We start from the raw sequence: 14,718 nt of genomic DNA on the forward strand, positions 1-14,718 counted from the left end.
TCGTTCCTATATGTATCCTATGAATATCCCTTTTCCTGACCTTGCGACATCCCAGAGGATGGACGACTATCCAGGTCCTGATCCGCTTTCAATATATCTAACAATTGTTCTGCAGTAAGGTGATCATTCGCCCCCTCCATCCGATGCGAATACCGAAGCTTTCCACGGTGAAAGATCCACTCGCCCCCCTGCTGATCGATAGCACCCCCCTTGAGCCCCGCCATCAAGTTTTTGCTCATCTGCTTGACGTATTGAGCAAGCGCGCTAGTAAAGGACTCTGGCGCGTATGGTGGCGGCGTCGTAAATCCCTGCGTGGTTCTTTTCATATGTAGCTTCTCATATATCTTCCCTGATCCATCGGAGTATATAGGGAAGGCGTCTGTGGTTTCGTCCGTGTAGGGCTCGATAACAGAATAGTCTCCACACCCGATTATTATGACCTGTGCTGGTCTTGCGCTGTGTGGTATTGTGTCCAAAAGAGTCTGGGTCATATTTGTGGCGAGGTGTCGAACGTAGTGTTGATCGTAGACGCAGAAGAAGTGGCGGACTGGAATGTATGAGACCAATATCACTCGAAAAGACTGGGCTGCTCACCAAAAATGACGATCGTAGTTATTGTGTCTCCTTTTCCCGCCACGAGCTCACCAAACCGGAGAGGGCTGCCGTCTTTTGCCTTTATTTCTAACTCATAGGCTTCGTGCAGGGATTCGTCTGTTAGAAAGTCAGGTGCGTCGTTCGAGAAAGTCCAACATGACGATTCCAAGGACGGCACCGCCATGCTGTTGAGTATGAAATACACGCAGCTTGTTATTTGCGTTTCTGGAAGAAATGATCGCAAATATTCGACAATTCTAAGCCTCCCGGAATGCAAAGTGCAGGATACAGCGGCATGACATCATGACTGCACCCCGTACCATAGCTAGGCTTCGGCTTGCCGACAAGATTAAATGATCCGATTTCGGTCAAATCATTGATCACTCCCGAATTCTCGCTGCAGGAATTCCTTGACCTTGTAAGCGTGGCGTTGGTCCAGAATGTCCTGAGATAACCCATGGATCTCTCCGCCAAAATTTTAGGGATTTCTACAACATTACCATGCTGGCGCAGTTTCTCAAAAAACAATTCAGTAAGTGACCATAGTTGTGAATGTTCAATTCATAAACTGGGGGTATTATGTTCTCGGGCTCAAGGTCAAAGACAATACTGTACCAATGGAAACCGTTCACTAATAAAGGAGCACAACAGTGACCTTCACCTGCTCCTCTTCTCATAATCGCATAACATCAAATCTCCATCGAATCACCAATCACTAGTCCATCAGTCCAGGAGCGGCGTGCTCTTATTCTTCCTATCCCTTCTCACAACGTCGACGGGCTCAGGCGAAGTAACCTCGGACGGCTCCCCATCTTCCGGATAATCTCTATATCGACCCTCTTCATCGGTAAAGAGACTAGCATCAGCATCTCTGTTGCGGCCCGGGAGCCAAGCGGGCACTTTCCACTCGGGGGTCTTGATGGCGGGCATGGACGGCATCTTGAGCTTCCAGTTGCGCGGGTTACCACTGCCCTGCGACTGGAACCAAGGAATCGACGGACGCGACGCGGGTCGGAGACGATGACTGCAGTTAGGACAGTCGGGCGGGACGGTCTGCCACGCCAGGTATTGCATCAGATCACGGAGCGCGAAGCCGGTATAGAATGCGCCTACGGCGAGATAGAGATGTGCGAAGCTATTAGTTCTTTATTAGATATACTACTTACGAGGAAAGCATTAACAAGACCGGTGGCTGAAAGACACTCACAAATCGACAAGCAGCGGAATGGTCGCATATGCAGCGAGCATACTCAGCGCCGCGTTCCCCTTTCGTCGGGTATGGATCCAGGTGAAGACCAGGACCACCATGAGAGCCACCGCGTGCACCGTATCAACAAAAAACACAAGTATTGGCCGACGGGCTTCCGCGCTATTTTCTGTTGTCTGGTCCCCGGAGCTATCTGCACTTTCCCCAGCAGCCTCATTGTCGCTGCCTCTTGGCCGGCGTAATAGGAACCAGAGAGCTGCGCTGGCCGATGTGCCGAGCGGAACAAGGCCAACAGCCGGCACTGTGCTGTGAGATAGCACACCGTGAGCGATGCATAGCGGGAAAGCGATCAAAAAGCTTGCGATGGAAGCGATTCGCAAGGGGCGCGTGCACGAGGGGTTCATGGTGAGCAGCCGTTGGATATTCGAATCCATACACCGTAGGGCTTGTCTTTTAAGACAGGAACAAAACAAGAGAGAGAGAGAGAGAGAGAGAGAGAGACAAATCAGATACAATGCGGTGAGTGGTCAAGGGGTTTAAAAGGTGAAGCGAACGAGAGGGTTGGGGCAGTTGTTATCTTTCGAAACAGAAGAGAGGGGGTGAGAGCTAGTGTAGGCCAATAGGGTTAGATGTCACTGAGCACGGGGGATCAGATGCACGGCCGAAGGAAGACAAAGAGGGGAACTGCGTGGATTATCCTAGCTACGGTGTGAATTAATGGTATCTGCCTACAGGAGTAGACAAAACATAGGCGCAAGATCTAGGCTGCCTAAAATGTCAGAGAGCCGCAGATGTTAACTATTCCCAAAACCCGACCGAACCCACGTCATATTGGGGTGAAAATAAACAACTATAATATGCATCAATCAAAACCACTAACACTCCTCTACTCCTCCATTGGAAATAGCAAGTACAGCAGCAAAACGCCACCCTGCATTATTGTGTGGTCTGCGCGGCTTCCTCTGCTTGCGTTTGGCTTCTTTATCATCCTTTTCATCTCGGCGTGAATCATGGCGGGCATATTGAGTCTTGCAGGTAGGGGATTTTTATCCTCATCAGAGGAGAAACACATGTTTGTTTGCTAGAGAAATATGTAGATGTGGGTGCTACGTTGTATAGCCAGCTCTAGCCAAAGATGAAGAGCGAATAGCAATCGAGCCCGACACAATATTGAATCTTCAAATCGGTCGGATGCCCGCTGATATATACATTCATCCGTGCCCAATACCGGCGGGCAACCTCAAATCATAGCGAAACAAAATAAACTAGTAGATCATTCAGCTCGTGATTCTAATAATAATATACATCATAAATAGACAAACAGATCAGTTGCAACCATAACTAACAACCCCCTCCTCCTCCTCCTCCACCAACACCACCACAAAAAGAAGCACCAGCCCCCGCACCAGCAGCACCGGCGGCGGCAGCAGCCATCCCGCTAGAAGTATTTGCTGCTGATCCAGCCATTGCCGCATTGTGCTGCCTATTCTGCTTGCGTATGGCTTCCTTATAACCTTGCCTGGGAAGTTCGTCGCGGTCATACCTGGTGATTATCGGATGGGCCCGTGGCGGAGCCATTTTATCTGTCGCGGGGCAGAAACACATGTTGTTTAACAAGAGAATATTCTCGGGCAGATGTGGGAGCAGATTCGGATAGCTAGCTGTGGATAAAATGGAATATGTCTACCCGGATTTCGTTGAGTAATAGCTGAGCTGAGGGATGAATGAAGACTTGAATAATAATGATAGATGGAAGATCTTGTTAGAGCGGTGTTTCTAGGGCTGTTCGGATTGTGCCTTTCCAGTGTAGGATCGGTTCAACTCACCCTTGGGTACAGCCTCTCTTTATATCTATCGCAGTTGGTTTGGACCCCGCCAAGAATACACCGTAAGCGGGCAGCCCTGGTCACGTAGCAAGGCTCAGTCTGGAGTTGAGGCTGAGCCTGTTGCCACAATTGGGGCCAAGTGACGATCACAGAATAGTTACTCGATCGGGTATTACTCTTTAACAACAATAACTAATTAGTGCTGCATACTGGGATGCAAGGAAACACACCCATTTATATTGTAGAACTCCTCGGGAAATGTGCTGGGGAATGAATTGACCCGGCCGGAAATCCCGAGCTGGGAATTCCATCCCCGCATCCGCCCTTCGTTTAAATATCCAAGCCAACCAAATATTCCTGAATGTTCCGTTTTCAATTGACATCCATACAGACGCAGTCACCATGTCACTTGATAATCCATTGACAGTCCTCTACAAGGAGGCCAATGGTAGCAAAATCACGACAGACATCTACCTGCCGGCCGCCGCATCGGAGCCGAGGAAATATCCCGTGGGTAAGTAAGCAGTCCATGGCATGGTCCATTCCGCCGTCCAGAACCAAGTGACTAATTAAACAGTCATCGATATTCATGGAGGCGCATTCATGCTCGGCCATAGCCGTATGGTCTCATTGCCTCAGGTGAACGACTGTCTCAGCCGCGGTTGGATCGTGCTCGTGCCGAATCACCGGCTGTGTCCGGGGGTGAATCTCCTGGACGGGCCAATGCAAGACATCCGTGATTTGCTATCTTGGATATATGAAGGACATCTGGATGAGTGTCTCTTGTCTCAGGGGACTTGGCGCGCAGATCTGGAGAATGTAGCTGCGTTCGGGACGTCATCAGGCGGCCACGTGGCCCTGAGTTTGGTACTTTCAACTTTCAAATATTCAAAAAGCAAGTGAAGACTGACACGAATAGGGTTTCGGTGTCCTCAAACCAGTTAAAGCAATTCTCTCGCTCTATGGCGCAGTGAACTTCACGGACCCGTTTTGGAAGAAACCACTCCCGCACGTCGCGGCCAAGCTGCCACCCAATCTGGAAGAGTCCTTCTTGAACAAGGTATACGACGAGAAGCCCGTACCGACAGATAGCTCTGTGTCGCTGGAAGGACAGACAGAAAGTGGCGCAGCAAAGGGCCCGAATTTCTCACGGCCACGCGACGCTTTCGCTTTCACACAGATTTCGCGCGGAACCGTCCTGGATGCGATATATCCAGCCTCACAATCTACAGACCCGAAGATGGACCTCGTTGATCCTGTGTGTAATGTTAGTGGAGATTTTCCGCCGACCTATATCGTGCACGGCATGGCGGATACAATGGTCCCGATTGAACTGAGTCGTGAGCTGCTTCGCAGACTGCAAGAGGCTGGTGTGCGCTGTGGAATGACGGAGGTACCAGATGAAGAACACACTTTTGCAGCGATGATGAAGGTTGGATCGCAGACTTGGTGGTTGCAGCGAGAAGGGTTTGATTTCTTGGAGAGCGTTATTGGGAAAGGGCCTTGTAGATAGATGGTATCTGTACATGCACATAAAGACTGGATAATGCCTGGCACGTCTTGGCTTTATTTTGTTTTATTGACCATCTCTCGCTTCCTGAGTAGAATTGAGCACTCCTCTAAGCAGTCCAAGCTGCTCCGTTCTGTCATAAATACTACACGGAACTCTTGTACACCTGCAACCTCTGTGCCACCACATGCCCATCGGGCGCACGGACCCTCCTGTACTTCGCCGTTATCATTCCGAGTCCCAGCCACCTTAAATGAGAAACTTCCCTTCGTCTTGGCCGCTTCCCTTTTCTACCTGACAACCACTCGAGCACCTAGTGGGGTACCTCTATCCTCCAACAATCGACCTTGGACTCCACCCTCGGGAAAAGCTGTTCATCCAACTCGCAAAGTGTCTTCCTTGCTATTGTGAAATCAACAATAACAGAGCAAAATGGTGTCCAGCGCAGATATTGGCTACTTGCGTCGATGTGTGAATCTAGCCCGCGAAGCTCTTGAGGCGGGTGATGATCCTTTTGGGTCAGTGCTTGTAGATGCCACCGGCAAGATTCTCAAGGAGGATCGTAACCGGACCAAGACCGAGGCAGACATCAGCTTGCATCCGGAGTTCACGCTGGCCATTTGGGCCCAAAAGCACCTGACGCCCGCCGACCGCGCTACTTCCACAGTCTACACTTCTGGCGAGCACTGTCCAATGTGCACGAGTGCTCACGCATATGCTGGTTTGGGACGAATCGTCTATGCTTGTTCGTCCGCTCAACTTACACAGTGGAGGACGCAATTAGGGGCGAAAGCTGGATCGGTTGTTCCGCTCCCAATCAATCAAGTGGCGCCGGGTCTGATCGCTGACGGTCCGGCTCCAGGACTGGATGAAGAGATCTATGAGCTGCATCGACTGAAGCACGCTCGAGATATAGCCAAGTCATAAGTCCTCAACGGCGAATGTAGATTGAGGGGGTTATGTGCCTACCAGGCGTGCTATTTCAGACATAGTCACAATGCTTGCTACTTTTCCAACACAGTCAGTGAGCGCCCTCAATGAATGCGCGGCCGCCCAGACAGGGAAGCCCACCTGGCAGAGAAAGTCCGAAACGTACAGGTACACGTCATGTAGCATGAATGGTTCTTGTATATAGTTCAGTCTGACGCTCATAGACACCTTAGTTGAGGACTCTAGGAATTTGGCAAGATATAGTGGATGTATATATATCTACAGAGTGCTCTAAAGACCTTAGGAACAACAGAAACATTGTGGGGTATTTATACTATGCTCTTCTCAACCGAGAACTGTGTAGTGGTGTGGATGTGCCCGGGGAAACCCCCTGGGCTAGTATGATGCTCACACTCGTCCCCGCTTAGGTCTGACCAATTATCTGGATGGCTAGAGCTAATTGTCGTCGTATTCCGCGTCTCATTTGCGCCATGGATAGTATGGAGCCTCGTTTCGGGGGATTCTCGGGATAATTTGGCTCGAGGCCATGAGTTGAGGAGATAAGAAGGCATCCGTAAACGTCCTCGGAGGGTAGTCGCAACGGCCCTGGCGAGAGGGCCGTAAGTTGGAACGCAGCAGATGATCGTCTATTTTGTTAATTAGCGTCAACAAGGTCATATTCGAGAATTGGTTCTCTCTTACCCCTAAGCAGAGCTCGATAGTACTCCAGATAATGGTAGTCCGACTGTTGAAATAGACTAACAGGTTTGCCAAAGTCAAGATGCGGATGACTTGGATAACAGTGATGAAGAATCCAAGCGCGAAGATGAACGTCAACACGAGCTATATCTGTTTAGCAGGATGATCATTATGGACAACTTTCTTTCTGGGAATGGTACCTTTTGTTTGCGTTGCAAAGACAGCCTCCAGAGAACAGGCAGAGGAAGGGCGATGATGATGAGATTAAAGGCAATGCTCGTTCCTAACTAACGTTAGTTTCAACAGTTATTTCAATATTGACTTAACCTACCGGCAATGGCGTAGTAAACAGCAAGCGAGTCGATGCAGTGCCCTGGAATAGCGGGATCCCATTGCTTCGCAAGCGGCGTACATTTAAAACAAATGAGGAGTGTGAACAAAACTTGGTTGATGGTAACGGCGACGAGGACAATAATGATTATAATGCGATATGTCCTGATAAAGCCTCCCATACGAAGGTACGAGGCCAATAACGCAATCTTGAAACCGAGGAGGCCGAGGGTGTAGAAAGGCCCAGCGATATATTGCAACTGAATACCATTCACGGTTAGCAAGTCAGGAACCAATAAAAACCCCATCACACTGAACATACCTTGCCAATAGGGAGATCATTTTCCGGTGGAATATGTGTGTCATCCAACCCAACTCCCCATCGTGTCACTATTGTTCCACCCATAATTAGTCGTGCTGGCCACTGGTTAGGTAGTGCCAAAAAGTGACTAAACATACCAGCAATGACAAGTCCCGCCCGCCCCAACGTCAAAAGTGCACTGGATAAAGCAGCATAATCGTCCACCCATGGGGAACGATTCGTAAAATATCGGACATAAAATCGCAGGATGACGGCGAAAACTGCGAGAATCGGGAACAGAAGGTTGATAACGATGATCAGGACAGTTTCGTCTCCCTGGTCATGACCATGAAAGTTATAAATCCAAGGCATGACGCTGTTACCGAATAAATCGGACCGATCATAAGATCATTTTGGATATGATCGATCTGAGGATTCTCGGGGTGATCAGAGAAGAACAGATACGAACAGACAACGAGGTCTTTAACACAGGCGACAGCATAATTTAAGGCTTGCATCTAGAGGAAGGTGAAAAGCTTGACTACCGAGTGAGCTGCCATTAACCGAGGTGGGAGGTATCTAGAACCCCAGGGGCGCCTTGGTCCATGGTAGCATTGCTTTGGCGGCTACTCTAAGTTGAGATGGAAAACGGGATGGTATTTGAATAATATTCCAAAACTCCTCCGAATACACATTATTGATGATTGATACATGTAGTTAACATATTTGATAAGACCAGCAGCCAAATGATAATACATAATATCCCTAGACACGCAGGGATCTGTAGTTAGATCATGCTAGCCTCGATCCAAAAAGGCATGGCATAGTAACGCCAAGAATGTCAAACGGATGAATTCAGTCGTGTGACGGCTATGGTTAAATTCATTCGCCGGAATTAGACTGGTGGCGGCATGGAGGCAGCGGCTAGACCAATAATGGATGGAATGTTTGGTACTGGGGTGGCGGACTGAACCTTGTCGGGTCCGAGCTCTGGCCGATAGGAACGTTCTTGGATCGACTCAAGGGGCTATGAAAATGGTTCACTAAATTGATCTTTTTCTTTTTAGATGAGATAGGAGAGAAGCAACCACTCAATCACTCAAAGTCGTTGCCTCGGAGACAGATGTGCAGGAGACATACAGAGAGTAACTGTATAAGTTTCCACTCCATATACATGAAATGATTTGACTTCAGGTGCTACTGTTTCCCGTGAATTTAACTAATGAATGAGGATTATTCTATTCAAGGACCAGCCTGCTCATCGTAGAGTAGAGTACATGCAAAAGAAAGACTGAACGGCATCCGCTAAGGTATGTAGCGACAGAACGAACAAACGCCGGCAATGCAACGTAATGTCTCCACCAATCAGACCAGGTCAGTCGAGTCAATCGAAGGCATTTCATCCGTCACTATCTATCATCAATCAGTCAGGCCGCGAAGGGATGCAATCCCATGACAGCAATAGCAATAGTCAAATAATTTCCCGCTCCACCCGCATCATCCCCACAACTGCGCTTCCATTCCAGATAGAACCAGCGTTTTCTGAACTCCAGCAGAATCCCGACACCGGGTCGAGACTGTGCAATGGAGGTGCGAGTCATCAACCGCGTTGTGGCGTTGCTCACCAGTGAACACCATCCCACAAACACAGAAAACGAGCGCAGAGTGCGAGAGGAGGAAGGGCAAGACGTTTTACCTCGTATTTCGTCAGCGCATATCAGCATAAGAACCAGACATGACATTAACAGCCGGTGTTGAAATGACATGACTGGTCGTTGAGGCGCTCAAGACATTATCATGAAGAAAATGGCATGTCTCACAGAGACATTGGTCATAAAAAGAATGGAGTAGCGTAGCGTGTGCTCAGCGAAGCATAGGATGCCCACCAGGAGCATACCCAGCATTAGCAGCTGTGCTCACAAGAAATAGACAGCAGTAGTAAGCAGCAGTAGTGCCCACAGGACAGATGTATGCATGCCAATCTACCGACCTGATCCCTTACTCGAGTACCCAGAATCCGGCCAGGGGTTCCTGTTGCCCGTCCTCGCCGGAGCGGCAGGGGCCGCTGCAGTGGCGGTAGCACTACAGCGAGTATGTCTCGAGCAAACATACCCGACCAGCACGGTCTTTTCTAGAACAGAATGACCACGCTGGCCGAAGGAAGAGCAGGGGTCGATTGAGTGCTCAAAGTAGAGACATTTGCAGGCGGCATAGCGCTCGACGACTCGGTAGCACATGTTGACTTGACTCGTTAAGTGGTTGTTTGTGATAGTGTTGATGCAGATGCAGCGAGTGAGTGGGAGAGTAGGTGAATGAATGAATGGTGTTCGAAGAGTATTACATCGGTGCCCGTAACGGGGGTGTGCCAGCCAATATAGAATAGAATAGGTAGGTAGTAGTATAACGAAAGAACGACGGCGAAGAGAGCCCGCAACAACGCTCGCAACGCTTGTAAATAAAAAAGAGTGAATGGCACCTGTGGAAGGAAAGGAAGAGATCGGGAGACGGGCTGAAACGAAGTTGAGGAAAACCAAGTAAAAAAGGTAAAGACCGACTTCCTTTATTAATACGAGTGAGATAAGACGAGAATGTCCATTTGCAGGAAAGATGACGCTAAACAACACCAGGACCGGTTCTCTGGGCTGTAAGGCGATCAATCCATTCCGGATTCTGTGAATGTCCCAGGCAGAAACCCAAGAAAAGAGGAAAAGCGTAATCCACTCGGAAAAGACCGACGGGGTGTACGCCAATCGGAGGTGGGAGCAGTCGGAGAGGCTGAAGAGACAAGAAAAGCTTGGGTGGGGTGCTCGTCCTTGGTGCCGTGTAAGTGTCCGAAGTGGGCACAGTGAAGCCCAGAGCATCATCATCATCATGCCAAGGCGTTAAGGCTCAGCTGTACGTTAGATCGACAGGCTGCTAACGGTTAGCAGGGAACATATCTCCAGCCGGGGAAAGTGGCTGAGCAGCAAGTGACGGTGAAGCCACTATGAAACCAGGCGTGGGCCCGTCGGTTTAGCTAGGGAGAGTCGGTGAGCGAGAGCCACAGGGGGACTTGACGAGGCTGAGAGGGGCTGGAGCGGATCCACTTGGTTCGGTTTGGTGTTTGGGGGCTTGAGACTCAGTCAGTAACTAGTGTGTCCCGGTAACAAGTGTGTCCCGGCGAGCCGATGATTCATCGAGCGTGGATTATTATTACTTATTCTTGGGGGTCACGGTGGTGTGCCCGATCGTTAGTTTCGTTGGCGAAGACTACGTACTCAGTGAGCAGATGAACACAACCCGGGTGACAGACAGTATTGGGTCTGGTGGTGTAGGGCTGAGGGAAAACGGGTCCACCGGAGGCTGAGAGTCGCTAAGATAGTTTCATAGTATGCATGCAGACAGCTCAAAAGGGCTCCCTAAATACTAGCAGCATCAGGCACCCAGGTGAGATGAATCATTCACCAAGACGGACTATGCATATGGCCAGATGCTGGGTAGGTGTTGCGGGACAGTATGCAATTACGCTAGACAGCAATGGACTAATTGACTCTCTTCATTGTCCGAAATTAGCTCTGACGAGGGAAGTGTGAATCACCCCCATAATCAATGTCATCAATCCCAGACTCCTATTCATACAGGGAAGCCATAACTAAGCCACTCCCAAAGCACCAAAGCTCAATCCTTGTGCCAACCCCAGGCGCAACAACCGCAGGACGTCCTGGCCCGTCGCCGATTCAGGCAGACCCGCCCGCCAGTCCCATCCTCTACCCTGGCCATCCTTACCACTGGGTCGAGGCACTAGCACGCCTGAGCTGCCCACAGACGTCGGCCCAGACCCGGAACCGGATTGCGCGCGGGCTGACTCCAGCATGTCGTTACCAATGAAAGAAAAGGTCGAACCCGAAAGCGAGGAAACGGACTTCTTCAGTAGTGACCGCGGCGAAGGTGGAGCCAGATGGCTATCAGATCCACCGGCGCCGGGAGAGCGGTGTTCCCGCAGTGTCGCCTGGACACATTCCTCGCACTGTGCGTACACGCGCGGGGTGACCGTTTCCAGGTCTTCGATCGCCGAGAGAATGGTAAATTGTTGCGAGACGGATAGGATAGGGGTGGGTTCTAGACGAGATTAGTATGGCCCATGACAGGGGGCGATCAGACTTACGGTTCACAAACACCAAGGCCTCCCCCAACAACGCCAGCAGTCCATCCACCTGGACTGCTGGATCCCGCTCGGGGTCGTACAGACCTCCGTAGATATTGTCCGCAGCGCTGCCAATAACGGCTGCCAGGGCCTGAGCGGCAGCGCGCCGTCTGGCCAAAGGCTTGAAGCGCGGGCGCTGGCCGTCTTGTAGCTCCACGGCCTCGTCGCGAATTTCGTAGAACCGGCGTAGTGTCGCGTAGCCACTGAGGTAGAATTGAAGGATGCGGGCAGCCTCCTCGTCGACGGATGCAATGGCCGACAAGCAGGCCTTGGGCTCCTTGAGCATGGACCGCAGCTCCGGGTCCAGATCGGCCGTCGCGGGATACGCACGGGACTGGACCAGACTGTAGGAGATGAGCAAGTCGACAACGGACTTGACCTTGCGGCGGTTTTGAGCGCGAGCGTAGCACAGCAGTGCGAGGCCGAACTTCTCGGACTTCTCGACAATGTTATCGCCAAATTTCTGCAGGAGCTGTTAATATCACAATCAGTCACACTGAGCGCTCAACATACCTCCGAAACTCTTCGGCCTTCGTCCTCCAAGCCCAAATCCGAACACAAAACGACCAATTTATCCAATTGGACGGTGGTTTGGATTGGAAGTTGGTCGACAATCTCAGCGACAGCCCTCTTCATCAGATGCGTATCTTCAAGTCGACTTAGAACTTCCAGTGCCATTTCCCATCCTTCGCGGACCCCAGTCTCATTCTCGACGGACTTGCGGTTATTCAGCCCAGAGGCGTACTTGTGCAGAATGTCATCACGGCTGACACGAGGTGCGGATGCCCGGTTGTCCTGCCCGTACGACAGAACCATCAAGTCGTTCTCACTCAAGCCGGGCATCTTCTTGGCACCGCCGCTCGTCTCGAGCCATCCACCAAGGGACGCAACCTCTGCAGTGGCAGAGGCGATACAGAGCGACCAGGTCTGCAACAGCTCCAGCACACCCTCCACATTGCTTTCGAAAACGGAGGCCAGGCCAACTTCCAAGCTATTCATCGTGTTCACCCGGAACCCGGCCTTGTTGGACTTTTCGGTTGTCACGTTGCTGAAAGCCAGATCCAAACGTCGAAGATAGGCGTCCCGCAGGTTCCGGTCTACTGCACGTAGATTTTTGGAGTTGCGAGACTGTCGGAATTCATTGCTGGCGGTACTGGTGCGGAAGTCTGGACCTTCATCATCTTCGCCGTCCCACCAAGCCGTCAAACCAATAGTCGCCTCCACCCAGTCCTGGGAATTGGCTTTGATAGCAGTCGGGTCGCCAAGGATAATGCGATACAGAGATCGAAGGCTTTGGTAAATCGTCCACGGAACCCGGCTCTCTGCCATTCGTGCCGACTGGGTGAATGAAATATTCTGCCCACCCAAATTCCCCAGTCCAAAGTTGACAGCCTGAAAATGATTGTCCTGTGCCGGAACGGGGACGTCGTCTCGTTCCTCTCCCTCTGCAAACTCTTCGAGATCATTGACCGCGGAAAGAACACGCTTCCGATACAGGGTCCAGTCCGGTCCCGTAATGTCCCAATCATCGTACTGGAAACCGGGACACGAATCCAAGATCTGCAGGGCCTTGTTAACACAACGTTGGATATTTTGTAGCTGGGCCCCACGGTAGCCGGGTTGAGGCAAACCATCTTCCAAAGAAGACCGAGCGTAGTTGAAGTCTGCAGATCGAAGCACGTCGGCCACCTCGGCAAACTGGCCGCGGAGGACGGCTGCGTTGATGATATCCCAGAAGTTTGAAGAGGCAGTTGGGTTCGGTTCAACATGTCTTAATGCTGTCAGGTCATTGGTTTGTGAGGAATGGTTTCCGTTGAGCCAGTCGAGAAGAATCTGTGGGACAGGAGTAGCGACACTGGCGCGTGCCATGGCCTTCACCATGCTGTTGGGCGCAGTCCGCGCGGCGGGGTTGGAGGCGCTAGCAATGGGGGCAGAGGAGCGAGAAGGGTGGTGAATTTGCAGAAGAATCGATGCCAAGAAGCTTGCCTTCACCAAACTCGGCGCATTCTCTCCCGGTCCAATGCTGGATCCAGTCCCATACGGTCGGGAGATCCCACTGCGGTCGGCGCACGTGTCCCAGGTGGCTGCCAGCTTGTTCGCGATGTAGGACAGAATCCAGTCAAAGTCGACATGCCTGTACTCGGCTTCGCGCAGCTCATCATAGACCCGGCCTAGCGCATCCTCGGTATTGATGATCATATCGCTTGGCTCATCGACAGCAGGCAGACGGGACCGAGAGGCAAGGGTGTGAAGGATGGACGGCATTGCGGAGGGCTGTTTGGGGGCGAGCTTGGTCTTGCCAATAGGCGACTGACGGGCCCAGCGTTCATCTAGCTTGGGTCGTCTGGCGTCGGTGGGGTTGGAATAGATAGGTTTGGGCTGGCCAAAGCCATGGGACTGCGGCGGCAGTGGGTTACCGAAATTCGAGTCCAGGAAGCTGAGGCGATTCGAGGGTTGACGAGTACTCGCATCCATATCCTCATCCTCGTATTCTTCCTCTTCCTCTTCCTCCATGTCTTCTTCGTCGTCATCTTCCTCCTCGTACTCGCTGGCCCGTGACGACGCAAATCCATTAGATTGCCCAAAAGTCACTGATTTTCCAAATGCGCTTCCATTGGAGGCACCGAAGCGCGACTGCGACGCTGCAAACTGGGGAGCAGAATCTTGCTGAAAGTTGCTGGATCCGGCGAAGGACGAGCCAAAAATGCTGTCGTTTGTGTTGAGATTTCCTGACTTGGTAAACAGAGAGTTGGAGGATTGCTGGAAGTCGAGTTTCTGCATCTGGGAACTGCCAAACGCAGTGGACGGAGGCTTCCCTTGCGGCGTGAAGGAGTTTGCCGAGGACGGCGGTGGGCCGGCAGGCGTAGTCGTCACATGGCTGAGGAGACTGCGACGCTTGTCTGGAGTTGACGGGGGTGTCTCATCATCGTAGGGGACCTGGAACGTCATTGCGGGATGTGGTGGTTGAGGCGCTGGGAAGAACGGGCACCAAAGAAGAAAGTTTGGGCCGCAACAGCTCCAGCAGTCGAGCTTGTCGAGCTTGTCGCCCCGGAAGGATGGCCAATCCAAGGGGTGAGCTGAGCAGGTGGATGAAAGTGAGAACGAAAGAGGTGGGTGGTGAAGAGGGAACGAATGTCA

General features: G+C 51.3%; 6 protein-coding genes across 6 annotated transcripts; 2 read left to right on the forward strand and 4 right to left on the reverse strand.

Moving 5' to 3' along the window:
• Positions 1–17: 17 nt before the first annotated feature.
• N7474_010427 (peroxiredoxin-like family protein) lies at positions 18–2,205 on the reverse strand (the record flags this gene model as incomplete). The annotated part of the gene is made up of 5 exons (XM_057201837.1): positions 18–547; positions 595–711; positions 915–1,110; positions 1,363–1,729; positions 1,802–2,205. The coding sequence occupies 5 exons, from the start codon at positions 2,203–2,205 to the stop codon at positions 18–20; spliced, it is 1,614 nt and encodes a 537-aa protein (XP_057048108.1).
• A 1,824-nt stretch (positions 2,206–4,029) lies between these two features.
• N7474_010428 (uncharacterized protein) lies at positions 4,030–5,140 on the forward strand (the record flags this gene model as incomplete). The annotated part of the gene is made up of 3 exons (XM_057201838.1): positions 4,030–4,141; positions 4,205–4,494; positions 4,547–5,140. The coding sequence occupies 3 exons, from the start codon at positions 4,030–4,032 to the stop codon at positions 5,138–5,140; spliced, it is 996 nt and encodes a 331-aa protein (XP_057048109.1).
• Positions 5,141–5,569: 429 nt separating this feature from the next.
• On the forward strand, positions 5,570–6,064 carry N7474_010429 (nucleoside deaminase; the record flags this gene model as incomplete). The annotated part of the gene is made up of 1 exon (XM_057201839.1): positions 5,570–6,064. The coding sequence occupies one exon, from the start codon at positions 5,570–5,572 to the stop codon at positions 6,062–6,064; it is 495 nt and encodes a 164-aa protein (XP_057048110.1).
• A 338-nt stretch (positions 6,065–6,402) lies between these two features.
• Positions 6,403–7,769, reverse strand: N7474_010430 (uncharacterized protein; the record flags this gene model as incomplete). The annotated part of the gene is made up of 6 exons (XM_057201840.1): positions 6,403–6,714; positions 6,770–6,910; positions 6,967–7,049; positions 7,098–7,356; positions 7,419–7,513; positions 7,556–7,769. Coding segments are annotated over 6 exons (1,104 nt in total), but the record flags the coding sequence as incomplete, so codon positions are not given.
• A 1,099-nt stretch (positions 7,770–8,868) lies between these two features.
• N7474_010431 (uncharacterized protein) lies at positions 8,869–9,634 on the reverse strand (the record flags this gene model as incomplete). The annotated part of the gene is made up of 2 exons (XM_057201841.1): positions 8,869–8,974; positions 9,510–9,634. The coding sequence occupies 2 exons, from the start codon at positions 9,632–9,634 to the stop codon at positions 8,869–8,871; spliced, it is 231 nt and encodes a 76-aa protein (XP_057048112.1).
• A 1,394-nt stretch (positions 9,635–11,028) lies between these two features.
• Positions 11,029–14,529, reverse strand: N7474_010432 (putative nuclear pore complex subunit Nup85; the record flags this gene model as incomplete). Its single annotated transcript, XM_057201842.1, has 3 exons — positions 11,029–11,495; positions 11,542–12,052; positions 12,094–14,529. 3 exons carry the CDS (start codon positions 14,527–14,529, stop codon positions 11,029–11,031), a joined length of 3,414 nt encoding a protein of 1,137 aa, XP_057048113.1.
• Positions 14,530–14,718: the final 189 nt, after the last annotated feature.

This window comes from Penicillium riverlandense (assembly GCF_028828495.1).
Source record: "Penicillium riverlandense strain IBT 135883 chromosome Unknown utg000009l_segment0_segment0, whole genome shotgun sequence".
In the NCBI taxonomy this organism is placed as follows: Eukaryota; Fungi; Ascomycota; class Eurotiomycetes; order Eurotiales; family Aspergillaceae; genus Penicillium; species Penicillium riverlandense.